Raw genomic sequence first — 13,174 nt, 5'->3', positions numbered from 1 at the left:
TTATGGTATCGTACAAGAAAATTTTTTGTGTTTGTCCCTTCAGATTATTTCGCATAACCTATCATGATTGGTTCACGAAAGCTGTGTACTAACGATCAGATTGTCTTACGATCAATTCGAAAGCGGTATTTTTCGTCCGATTTTCTGATTGCGTTTACTAGGCATAAGTGTAATTTCTCCACCAAAAAAAAGTGACAGGGGAGGGGCCTCCAGCACACAGGTTGTGATTGACAGCTTCAGCTTTGTTCCTGTGTGAAGAGGAGAGTGTCCCTTCCCTCCAGTCAGCTCTCAGAGCTCTCCTCACTCAACTCTGCAGTGTGTAATTTCAGCTCTTCACCCCCTGTTTTCAAACAGCTTAGTCAAGCTTTATAAAATCAGGACTTTCATTGTTGTGTATCACCTAAAGCCAGTCACTTCACTAAGTTAATGTAAGGGTTTGCAACCGCTTTATATCTTTGTCAAAGGTGATGGTAAATGCAATTACAGGTAAGTGTTCAGTAATAATTTAGATGCCCTGATAGTCAAAGCTACTTGTGATAAATCTGGGTTCATTCTCCAGAAAAGATTCCCCAGACAAAAGAACTCCATGCTTTAAGAATTCACAAGCCAGAGGCAAAGAAACCAGGGCATATAGGCTGGGCAGATAATTTTGTAGATCCTTGAAAAATACATCATTTTCCTAGATACAAAAAACACCTCTTTCTCTGGTCAGGATGCTTCTTTTTTTTTAAGGGTTTGCCCACCCAGATTTATCTTGTTAGAAAAAGGCTGTCCAGGTTCTAGTGAATTTTGATGGACAAAATAAAAGCCTGATCACAAAAAAGTCACACTTGGAAAATCAACTGGCCACTCTGTCCACTTTCCCTTCTGACAAAAATTAAATAAATCCTGCAGCCTCAATAGGAAAGTTCTGTTCTCCTGTGCGAAGACATTGTTGGGCCAAGATGCAATAATACTAGTTCCACATCAGGAGCTTTTCCAGGAATGATTCGGGTTGGAGACTGGTAATAGAAGCAGTTTCAACAAATTTATAAACAAGGAACACTTCAAAATGGAAATACCTTTAAACGATTCTAAAATCTGTTCAACCAGCGGATTGGTCACTTTTTATTGATTTGAAAAACACCTTTCTAATTTCCAAGTCCCAGTCCATCTAAAATTTCAAGAATTTCTGCAGTTCTTGTTCGCACCAACTGCACTTCCATTTTCTGTCTGCTTTTTGGCCTTACCACATCTCTAGAAGTCTTTGCAAAGGTCCTTGCTCTTTTGTCTTTACTTCAAGAAAGAGAGGTGTGCATATACTATTATCTCATTGATATCTTGCTATTGTGTCTAAGCCAGGAGACATTGCTGGCCCATCAGGTACTGTTTCTCCACTGAAGGATAATGGCTTGGTGATCAATGTGAGCAAAAGTCATCTTACACCCAGCCAAGATCTTGTTCATGTGGGGCCAATAATAGGTGTTAAACTAACCTGTCTTTACCTTGTGGGAACCATAGTAGCTACAGTACCAATGGTGTAATGGGTGCAATGGAATTCCTGCCCATTACAAACTGTCTTTATGAATCAGTGGCACTCAGAGAACATAGCTCAGAGTATTCTAATCAGCCCTTTGATGAAAAAGAGTCTTGTTTAGTGCTCTGAGAAATGGAACCTCCTAGACCAAATATTGCTTTTAACCTTTCTTTGGGACTTTTAAGGTACTAATAATTTCTGTCCATCAATAAAATGTAAAAAAAATCATCTTTCTTTATTATATCTGATCTAAAAAAAAATTTTTATGTTATACATACAGTATTCTTACTGTTCAATTACATGTATTCCAAAAGCTCCAACAATATAAATCATCTAGTATCCATGCTCCTACCCATCAAAACCAATTTTTATATAACATTCTCAAAATACAATGGACACATTAACTTTTATGTACATATCTGTGTGGTTTATGAATAACCACAATCTGCCTGTGTTTAAAATGTTTTTATGCATTTTTCAAGCAAGTTATTTCTCATACGTTTTCTGACATGGAGCTGTCGGGAAAACTGGAAAATATTTGTTTTATACTTAAGCTTCATGTCAGCACAATCTCTAAGATGTAACATCAGGCTCAGGATGAGTTCTGGTCCTATAAGTATAGGGAGTGGGCCACACCCATAAGTGTGCTGCCATGGAGCTTATCAGGAAAGGAAAATTGCAGTAAGGATGAAAAAGCTGGGCTTACACCTGAGGGTCCTTTTAAGGAACTCAGTCAGGTGAAAGCTAGACCATTGGGGGTTATTTACTAATAGTGGAGTGTGCAAAATCTGGTGCAATTCTGCATAGAAACCAATCAGGTTCAAGATTGTATTGCCAAAGCCTAATAGAACAAGCTGAGGTTAGAAGATGATTGGTTTCTATACAGAACTGAACCAGAGTTTGCACCCTCCAGGTTTAGTAAATCTCCCCCATTGTTCCTAATTTTTATGGATAGTTTACTGACTGGAATGGTACCAGCTGATTGGAAAAAAGCCAACGTGGTACCAATATTTAAAAAAGGGCAGAGATACATCTCTGTAAACTACAGGCCAGTTAGGTAAAGGTAGGCCTGAGGACGTGGTGTATCTGGATTTTTTTTAGTTCCCCACAAATGTTTACTTTACAAACTGAGGTCTGTCAGTACGAACCATAGATTGAGTACCTGGACTGAAAACTTGCTACATGGGCAGGTCCAAAGGTTGAAAGGTTGAAAACGAGTAATCAGATTGGTCCGATGTGGTAAATGTCCTGAGACCAATTCTGTTTAATTTATTCATAAACTATATAGAGGATGGGATAAATCGCTCGATATTTGCGGGTGATACAAAGCTAAGCAGGGCCATCACTTCTGCGCAGAATGTGGAAGCCTTACAAGAAGACCTAAATAAAATAAGAGCTGTTGAGTGTAATGTGCAGGGGTCCCAAGCTGAGGGGGGCTGTGTGTAATGTGCAGGGGTTCAGAGCTGGGGTGGGAGGGCTGTGTAATGTGCTGAGATTCAGAGCTGCGGGGGGGGGGGGTGCTGTGTAATGTGAAGGGGTGCAGTTGTGGAGTGGGGGTACACAGTAGTGACAAAGAAATATTTGAGGGGTGCAGAGGTATGCAGGGGGCACAGTGGGGTGTTTTTACATTTTAAAGTTGGGGGGGGTGGCCAAGGGTAATAGCTGTGGGTGATGAGCTAATGGAGAAAATAGTGCAGTTGTTAGATGGAGGCAGGATAGGCTTCTCTGAAGAGGAAAGTTTTCAGGGATCACCTAAAAGTGCATACATTTGGAGACAGTCTGACAGATTGGGGTAGCGAATTCCAGAGGATGGGCGAGGCTCGGGAGAAGTCCTGGAGGCAGATATGGGAGGTGGTGATGAGGGAGCTAGAGAGCAGGAGGTCTTGGGAGGAACAAAGAGGGCGATTAGGTTGGTATTTTGAGACTAGGCTAGTGATGTAGCTGGGGGCAGAGTTGTGGAAGGCTTTGTAACTTAATGTTAGTATTTTTAATTTAATCTGTTGGGCAAGTGGCAGCCAATGGAGGAATTGGCAGAGAGGGGTAGCAGACACTGAGCACTTTGTAAGGTGGATGAGTCTGGCAGCAGCATTCATGATGGACTGAAGGGGGATAAAATATGCTTAGGGGTTGCGCCTCCTCCCAATACTACCCCGAAGACCCTAGAAAGTGCTTTAACTATGTGTATACCAAACTCACTTATAATCACTCGCTCTGTTCTTACAACATATAAAAAGTGATCACCCAAGGTGACCCCCCTAAAGTATAAACCGGATCAAGCTGTTTCGACTCAGGTCCGGTTCATCCTCTGATAAATATTCCACACGTGTCACCGAAAAAAAACAAATCGTCCCACCACCACCTTATAGAATGGCCACTCACCAGACTTCACCATACAATAATCCTTCGGTTCATTCAATGGATAACCACTCCTCAATCCACTCTCCCGTTAGCAATTCCTCAATATCCGTGTATTCATACAAAGGTAAATAAAACCAACAAAGTGTAAAACCCTTTCACCTTTAATTATGAAAATCTTTTAAAACATTTTGCACTCACATTTCAGTGTGTCTACTAGCCGACACCAAGCTTATCCAGCCATAAGTAAACAACATGGAATCGGGCAAGCCAATGATGTTCCGCAGGTGGTTCTCTCCTCCCTCCACTCAGCCAATGTGTTCCTGGCTTTTCCTTGAAGAAAGTGTATCTCCCGCAGCTTCTACACTTTAAGCAGTTTTGCGTCGTCAGGAAGCTTCAACAGCTTCATCCGGTTTAAAGAACCATTGCATAAGAAGGACTCTGATTTAATGAGATATACACTTACACTAATTTTGTGTTTTATATTATCAATAGGAGCAATGATTGTTGTATACTTTAGGAGGGTCACCTTGGGTGATCACTATTTATATGTTGTAAGAACAGAGCGAGTGATTATAAGTGAGTTTGGTGTACACATAGTTAAAGTACTTTCTAGGGTCTTGGGGATAGTATTGGGAGGAGGCGCAACCCCTAAGCATATTTTGTACATATTTTTACCCCACACAGGTGGGGAAAACATTTTGGGTTTGCAGCGCACCTATAAGGAAAGAAGGAGTCGTTTTGAGCGCCTGTACAATTATAGTTTTTTTTTTTTTTTTTTTTAAGGGGGGATAGTATATTTAAAGGTAAGCCAATGAGGAAGGACTGGCAGTAGTCAAGGCGAGAGATAACCAGGGAGGGAATCGGGAGCTTTGTGGTTTCCTTGGTTAGAAAGGGACGTAGCTTGGAAATGTTGCAGAGGTTGAGGCGGCAAGCTTTGGAAAGTGATTGGATATGGGGCCGAAAAGAGAGTTCAGAGTCCAGGATAACACCTAGAACATTGGCATGGGGGGATGGGGGTGCCATTGCTCTTGACAGAGAAGTCAGGGGAAGAGGCACATGGGGGAGGAAATATTATAAGTTCGGTTTTGGACAAGTTGAGTTTGAGGAAGTGTTGTGACATCCATACAGATATGTCTGTTAGAAAGTGATGCGTGAGTAGACTGATGGAGTGAGTTGAGGGGTGGAGAGATAGATTTGTGTGTCGTCAGCATAGAAATAACATTGAAAGCCATGAGAGGCTATCAGCTGACCCAGGGCAGATGTGTCGATTGAAAATAAGAGGTCCAAGAACACATAGACTAACATTGAGTGGTGTTTAGAGGCAGAGGCTTGCTTTGAGGGCAGACACAGAAAAGGAGGAGCAGAAAGACCCCAGAAGAGGAGATAAGGGGCTGCTTTATGCAATACCAGTGAACAGAGTAGGTAAGTATAAAACATATTTTTTTTTATGTTAGGTAATAAAAAAGGGCAGCCGTTATACCACTTTTAGTTCTACTTTAGTCAAAGCAAGCCACAGACCTGCCTGTTCTAACTAAATTAGAAGTATTCAGGGCACGATTACATGATGTAGTGTGTGTTTTGAAATTTAAACAGGCACAGATACAAGTTGAAGTGTTTCCCTTTGATACCAATACGTTGCCATATTTAAGTATCCTGAGGCAGGACATGTAGAGCCATATTGGTTCTTATGAGAGGTCTTTTTTAGAATGTGAAATGTATTGCATTTGGAATTGTATACACCATTATCACTTATTAGCAAACAGTAAGCTGTTGTATTCTAAAAATGGTTAGAGTCCTGCGCTAAATGGAAAACATGTTCTCTGATTACATTGAATGTGCAACACACGCTTCAAATAGAAAATACTGGCAAGTACAATCCGTGTTCAATGCATTTCTTCATTATGGTTAACGGTTAACTCTATCCTTAGAAAAGATGCAGAGCAAAGTGCTGACTTCTACACCTGAGAGAGAGATCACTTTGGTCAAGTTAAAGAAGGATCCCAAGTATGAGCTTGGTGAGTTTTTTTTTTTCTTGAACTACTAAGCATGTTTTTATTGAGTGATTATGCCTAATGACCACTGGAATCCCATTGTCTTGTAAGGGTGTCACAGGGACCAAAAGTGAGAGAGTCATTCCCCAGTGGTGTCACAGACAGAAATAAAAGAAAAAACTCAATAAGGAAAGAGTCCCTAAGCTGTTCGCAACAAAAATAAAACTTAATTGGAGCTGGAGGTTTTAAAAATGCATTTTCATAGGAATATTCATATGAAAATTCTAAGTACATTTGAATGCCATTTAAAAGCACTTGAAATTTTGTTTTACCTTTTTAGCATTTGATTTTAGAATGTATGCAAATTAACAAATTTGAAATTTGTTTTGAGAAAAAAATTCAATTTTGTTCCTTTGAGTTTCCTGGTCACTGTGGTGAAAAAACAATATTGTGTTGTCCCAGCTAATAGTAGATTGAATGTACTTTAAAAAAAAAAAAAAATTGGAACGCAATTCTAATAGTGTATGGCCAGCTTAAAGCTTTAAGAGTTGCTTATGGATTTTATTGATCACAGCAGCTGACTGAAATATTTTAAAAGGCAGCATTTGTTAAATATAATCTGGCAGAGTGGTTTCCAAAGTGTAAAGCTTTTGTGTATTATTGTTAGTGTGTTACATCACGACTTATAGTTTCTTCACTAGTGAAAGATATAGAATTTTCAGCACATTTCCAGAAATTGAAGCTGATATTTATTTAATTACATGTGTATACAAGTGGTAAATAATTTGCCATATCACTTATACATGTGGAGATCAGCAGAGGACAATATATTGGACAAAGGGATTTCTTTGTATGTTTAAGAGAAAACCTCAACCTAAAATTCAGAAGGAATATATTGTACAAATTGCTGTGCCAGCTACACTATTAGTTAATTGCCTGATTCCCCCATCAACACATTCAGTGTTGTTGGGGCAATCTCTTCCACAGTACTATTGTGTTCTGATAGCAGGGAGCATAAGGACCCTTCTCCACTGGCAGAATACAATGTTAATTTCTGGCAGCTATAGCTGATCGCAGGGAGAAAAAAAAAGGTGGTTGTACTGAAGTCCGTCGATTAGAAATTTGGCTAGTTCAGCAGGAATTTTGATCCATCTTTGGCAGGCTTTAGCTGTTAATATTACTTTAGCGTTTAAGATTTCACTTGGGGAATAGCTAGTATTGCTAGGCCCAGTACTACTGCTGTAATGTAATAGCAGTGCTACTGTAATAAACAAAATGGGCAAAACCCCCCTTCCAGGTGGAACACATAAGATGTGTTTCGAGGAAAAACTGGCAGCAAGTTTGTGATCCTTTCTATGCAAAAACCAAAAAAGGCCAAAAAACTCATCTGTTGTGTCAGGGATGGCTAATTACATAAAAGGCACCTACCCCCAGAATTCCTGCACCTTATTTTAGGAAACAAGAAGCATAGAGGAGCCTTGTGAACAATCAAAACAGACTTGGTCCCAAAATTTACTCTCCTAAGGGCTGGTTTGAGTATAGCATAGTGACTTTAACCACTTGCTTACAAGGCACTTAAAGAGGAAGTAAACCCTGATGAGCTTACTTCCTCTTTTATTCCCTGCAAAGGCAAAGCATAATGGACTACTATGCATCGCATAGTAGCCCATTATGTGTCACTTACCTGACACAGGAGCCAGCGAAGTCACCGCTGTCCCCTGTAGTCCGCCTCATCCATCTTGTTGGTGGGGTTTCGCAGCTCCGTCGCTGTCATTCGGCGAAGCCGCGTTGATGTCACTCCCGCGCATGTGCACGGGAGCCGTCACGCGCAGCAGCTCCGTCGCTGAGAATGCCGCGCTCAGTGCGCCTGCGCGCCGCTGTCTACGGCGCATGCGCCGTAGACAGCGGTGCCCGTTTTCGGGCAAATATCTCCTAAACCATATAGGTTTAGGAGATATTGCTTGGACCTACAGGTAAGCCTTAATCTAGGCTTACCTGTAGGTCAAAGTGGTTTGTAAGGGTTTACAACCACTTTAAACCCTCCCTCCTATCCAGACCAATTGTCAACTTTCAGCGCTGATGCACTTTGAATGACAATTGCGCAGTCATACAACACTGTACCCAAATTAAATTTTTATCATTTTTTCCCCCCCAAATAGAGCTTTATTTTGATGGTATTTGATGACCTATGCGATTTTATTTTTTTTAAATGTGAAAAGACCGAATTAAAAAAAAAAAAAAATTATTTTGTTATAACATTTTAAAACAGGTAATTTCTGTCCATCATTGATGTACGCTGATGAGGCGGCACTGATGGGTGGCAGTGATGGGCACTGATTGGTTACACTGATAGGCAGCACTTCTATGTGGCACTGATTGGCACCACTTGTGGGCATTGATAGGTGGCACTTGTGGGGACTTTCAGGTTCCAATTATGAGGCATAATTGCCTCTTCCATTTTGGGACTGATGTCCCCATAAGGTGAGCCGTTGAGGGGCTTTTTATTTTCTCCTCCGCTGTCAGCATGAGGAGAAAATAAAAAAAAACGATCACCAAGCTTTTTGTTTTGATCATCTAATCAGCTGTCATTGGCTGACAGCTGATCACATGGTAAGGGGCCGGGACCGCAGGAGCATGCACAGGGGAGGCAGTCATATGATGGCCTCCTGGGAATTCACATCCACGCTGTGGCCATCATTCGGCTATAGCACGGATGCCAGGTGGTTAAAGTGGAGATGCACCCAAAAAAAAAAGAAATTCATAAATGTTCCTAAAAAAAAAAAAAAAACATTTTGAAAAAAAAAAAAAAAATTTCTCACCTCTAAATGGCTGTTACTAGTAGTCTGCCTCCTTCAGTGCCTGAGCTCATAATATCACATCCCCTCGGCGCAGGAATGGCTCAGCTCTGCCCCCTCCCTCTTTTCAATCATCTGGGACACGTGACAGGTCTCAGATGATTGAGTGGGCAATCACAGCGCGCCGCATGCGCAGTGGGTGCCCGGCTGTAAAGCCATAGCCGGGCACCCACAGTTACAATGCCGGCGCCCCTGAACGGAGGAGGAGAAGAGTTGGGCTTCGATCCCCCGCATCGCTGGACCCTGGGACAGGTAAGTGTCCGATTATTAAAAGTCAGCAACTGCAGTATTTGTAGCTACTTTTTAAAAAAAAAAAAATTATTTTTAAATAGCAACACCACTTTAAGATTTTTGTCTTTTTTATCTGTAGGGTGCCAGCCTAAAGTTATGGTTGGTTGGGAAGGAAGTCTAACTCTTTAATCCAATTAGTGCTCATACAGTGATGTGACCATTTTTTATATTCTGTTTAGGGTTTCAGATAATGAGTGGAGAGACAACAGGAAAGCTCGATCTTGGCATATTTATTGGCTCTATAACACCAGGTGGACCTGCAGACATGGATGGACGTTTGAAGCCAGGTAGGAATTAAGAAATGGGTATTTTTTTCAGCATTTAAAGTCATAATGCACTATCTCTAAACAAAGGGTTAATCATTTACGATTTGAATTTATGGGGGTTGCCATAGCTGACTGCTCTAAATGCTAGGCTCCCATTCTAACCCTTTTCATTGCGTATAAACCACTGATTTGATTTAGTGATAACAAATATTAAAACCAGAGGATCATCATGCAAATGGGCAACTAACATTTGTAGAAAAAAAAATCCATGATGGCAGCAATGGTAGGCTTACGTTTATTATTTGAAAACAACGGCAGACAATTTCATATTGTCAAAACATAAGAAGAAATCATCTTATCGTCACAGCCAATTTTGCTAACCTATGAAATAGGTGGCATGTCAGGGATTGTAAACTCCTCATGGCTTAGCGGTCAGGAGTTTAGGTGTGTGCAGAAAAATACCCATTTCTCTTATATTCACCGACCGACACATCTCCTCTGTAACTAAATGGGTTGTTTAGCCTGCCATTAGGAGAACTAGACAAAATTGTTACACAATACACAGAACTTTCAGTCCCACCCCAGGGGGGCGGACCTTGTGCTAACAAACCTCCCCGCTGCTCCCAGCAGACTCTGTTTTTATTTTGCCTTGTAAGGAGAATGACCTAGGAACCCTGTGGTTCCCTTTGGCCCATGTTTTTGCTGCAGGTTTGATGTTTCTTGCGCAAGATGAAAGATCCTGGGATCTTCGATCAACTGCCGGCTGGGTGACAGGCTGGTTAATGTTATCCTTGTAGTCTTCAAAGTCCGGCCATTGAGCGTGTGCAGGCCGCAGCTAAGGCTCGGCAGGCCACGACATGCCTCAGCTCCAGAGGTGGTCGTGAGCTTCAATGCTCCGGGGTATACAAATGACCGGGCTACTGATGTCTGGATCACAGTATATCAGGCCAACAGCTACCCTGTAACTGCGCAGGAGTAGGTCTGTGATGGAATGTCTCCCAGCTCTTCACGACTGGTAAGCATTCCCTGGGGGGTCAATTCGGGGGCCACCTCACCTCCTTATCTTCTCTCCCTAGTCCCTATCTGCCCTCCTTCCCCCCTCTGAGGGGGGTGGCTGCGGGCGGTGTGTGTGTGAAGGGGTTCGCTGGGTCTCTCACCTGTGGGGCTTTGTGAGGCTAGCGTTGGTCCTGGTCCCAGTCTGGGGGGGTCCCAAAAGGTGTCTGTGGAGGTGTTCTGGCTGTAGGCAGGCAGCACTGTTCTGGGTTTGTCCTGTCACCGCATGGCACTGTCCGGCGGCCATCTTGACTGTGGGAAATGCAGGTTCCCCTTGTGAGCCTCAGCAGCCATCTTGTATGGGATTCTCCTATTAGTTGCATTGGCGCCCATTTTCTTGAAGCCCGAGCTCTCTTTTTTCCACAGTTCTCTTGTGACAGCTTTACATGTGCTCTCACAGGCTGTTTCCTGTGTCCACTGTGTGTACGGGACGCTGAATGGCTCTTTGCTGAAAGCTGGAGCAAGCTCTGCAGAACGTTTCACCGCTATTATAGACAGCTGCTGCCGACACAGTTTTCTCCACTCTGCAATTGGGTAACCTCCTAGGGACTACAGGCACGGCTAGTGGCATTCACAGAACTCCCCAGGGTGGTGAGTCTGGCTCTAAGTACCCCTCCCCCCCCCCCCCCCACGTGGCGGCAGCAGGAGGGTGGGACCTTCACTGTCCTAAGTCACCCTGCAGGTGGCAGACAGGCTAGGGTCAGCATGGCTTCAGAAACTGGTGTTTCTGCCCCCGAAATCCAGGCTATTGCAACCGGGTCACCTGCTGATAGCGCTGTGCCCATGGACACCCTGACGGCAGTCCTTAACTCTTTTGTTGCTAAGATAGAGGCGGTGCATGTAAGAGGCCCCTGCCCCCCTGTCCTCTGGGGAGAGCCCTGATGCAGACTCTGGCCCTGCTGCGGCTGGTGACCCCTGCTCTAACCTATCAGACGTGGCTGACCAGGACCGTTTGGACAGTTAGGATGATTCCCCGTCCGGGTCCGGGCACGACAAAGCTCTTGTTGGAGCACTTATCACAGCTGTGCGTGATACCCTGAAGATTCAGGAGCCAGCAGATCCCTCTGCTGATGTAAGCAAGCCAGCACGTTCACCTAAGGTGTTCCCGTATTTGACTTATTTTGACAAATTCATCTACAGGGAATGGGGTCGCCCGCAACTGACCTTTTCGGTTCCCAAAAACTTGGTGGTGCATTACCCCTTTGAGGAAAGCCTTCTCAAAAAATTGTCGGCTCCTCCGGTCTTGGACCCCCCAGTATCAAGGTTAATTAAAGTAACCACAGTCCTGGTTGAGGGGACTCCCTGCATTCAGGAATCCCACGGACAGGATCCGCACTCCTTTTCTTATATCCAGGATCCTGCTGTTTCTTCAGCAAGGAGTAGACCAGAAATTGGCGCTGAGAACCATTAATGGGCAAATTTCAGCCCTGGCGGTCTTTTTTTCAGCGACCCCTGGCATCTCGTTCATTAGTGAGTACCTTTTGTAGTCCCTCCGGTGCGTCCACCGTTACCCCCCTGGGATTTGAACCTGGTGTTGTCGGCGCTTCAGAAGCCGCCGTTTGAAAATATCAGGGAGATTCCCCTGTTGACCCTTTCACAGAAGGTGGTCTTTCTAGTGGCCATCACATCAGCCAGGAGGGTTTCGGAATTGGCGGCCTTGTCCTGCAAGTCGCCTTGTCTGGTCATCCACAGGGATAAGGTGATGTTGCGTACGCAGCAGTCCTTTATACCGAAGGTGGTTTCGCCTTTTCACATCAATGAGGACATTGTATTACCATCGTTGTGTCCTAAGCCGAAGCACCCCAAGGAGGTGGCCCTTCACGCTCTCGATGTGGTTGGGGCTCTGAAGGTGTACTTGTCTGCCACGGCTCCCTTTTGGAAGTCAGACTCACTGTTTGTTTCGGTGGCTGGTCCAAAGAAAGGCATGGCGGTCTTGTCGGCCACCATTTCCAGGTGTATCAGACAGATTGTAGTCCAAGCCTACGCCTTGAAGGGGTATGATCCCCCCTTTCCAGTCACGGCCCACTCTATAAGAGCTATCGGAACGTCTTGGGCCTTCCGACACCAAGGCGGCGACCTGGTCGTCTGTCCATATGTTTACCAAGTTCTACAAGGTCAGTGCATCGGCTGATGCCTGTTTTGGTCGCAAAGTTTTGCAGGCAGCTGTGTAGTTAAAATTGATTTGATTTTTTCCTGTTTTTTTGATAAAAACGCAGTACTGTTTGTTAATGCACTGTTGCATTACTTCCGCAAAAAGGTTGCGGTGTTGGGGATCTCTCTGTTGAGAATGCCCGATTATGGCGGTGTGTTTCTCCGTACACTGCTGTTTTTTTGTGGGTTTAGTTTCACTAGTTCCCACTTGCCATGGTGGATGAAGTTTTAATGCTGTTTTTTTCCACCCCTCGTTTGGCACTGCTTGGGGGACGTCCATTTAGTTACAGAGAGGCGCTGTGTCGGTCGATGAATATAAGAGAAAATAGGATTTTTGTACTCACCGGAAAATCATTTTCTCTGTAGTTCACAGACCGACCGACACAGCACCCACCCCTCCTTTTCTCTACGTTATACTGCTTGTTGATATACTGAGTCTGCTGGGAGCAGCAGGGAGAGTTGTTAGCACAGGGTCCACCCCCCTGGGGCGGAACTGAAAGTTCTGTGTATTGTGTAACAATTTTGCCTAGTTCTAATGGCAGACTAAACAAACCATTTAGTTACAGAGAGGAGCTGTGTCAAACGGTGAATTACAGAGAAAAGGATTTTACGGTGAGTACAAAAATCCTATTTTTTCGGGGCAGGTTTTATACTGCTAGGACTATTGTCTTAGAATGACATCATGGCTGCCCG

The 13,174-nt window shown here is 43.7% G+C and overlaps 1 protein-coding gene across 14 annotated transcripts in view; it reads left to right on the top strand.

The window, feature by feature from the left end:
• PTPN13 (protein tyrosine phosphatase non-receptor type 13) overlaps window positions 1-13,174 on the top strand; it is a 413,328-nt gene that overhangs the window by 284,154 nt on the left and 116,000 nt on the right. For all 14 annotated transcript variants that reach the window (XM_077476384.1, XM_077476379.1, XM_077476376.1 and 11 more), the window contains 2 exons: window positions 5,803-5,889; window positions 9,191-9,298. In XM_077476384.1, coding sequence (XP_077332510.1) covers window positions 5,803-5,889; window positions 9,191-9,298 — 195 coding nt within the window. The remainder of the gene's footprint in view (window positions 1-5,802; window positions 5,890-9,190; window positions 9,299-13,174) is intronic.

The sequence above is a fragment of the Lithobates pipiens genome, unplaced genomic scaffold (genome assembly GCF_037356315.1).
Source record: "Lithobates pipiens isolate NorthernLeopardFrog02 unplaced genomic scaffold, aLitPip1_a1.2 Scaffold_13, whole genome shotgun sequence".
In the NCBI taxonomy this organism is placed as follows: domain Eukaryota; kingdom Metazoa; phylum Chordata; class Amphibia; order Anura; family Ranidae; genus Lithobates; species Lithobates pipiens.
Note: the sequence above shows the minus strand (reverse complement) of the source record. Positions and strands in the feature narration are given on the sequence as shown.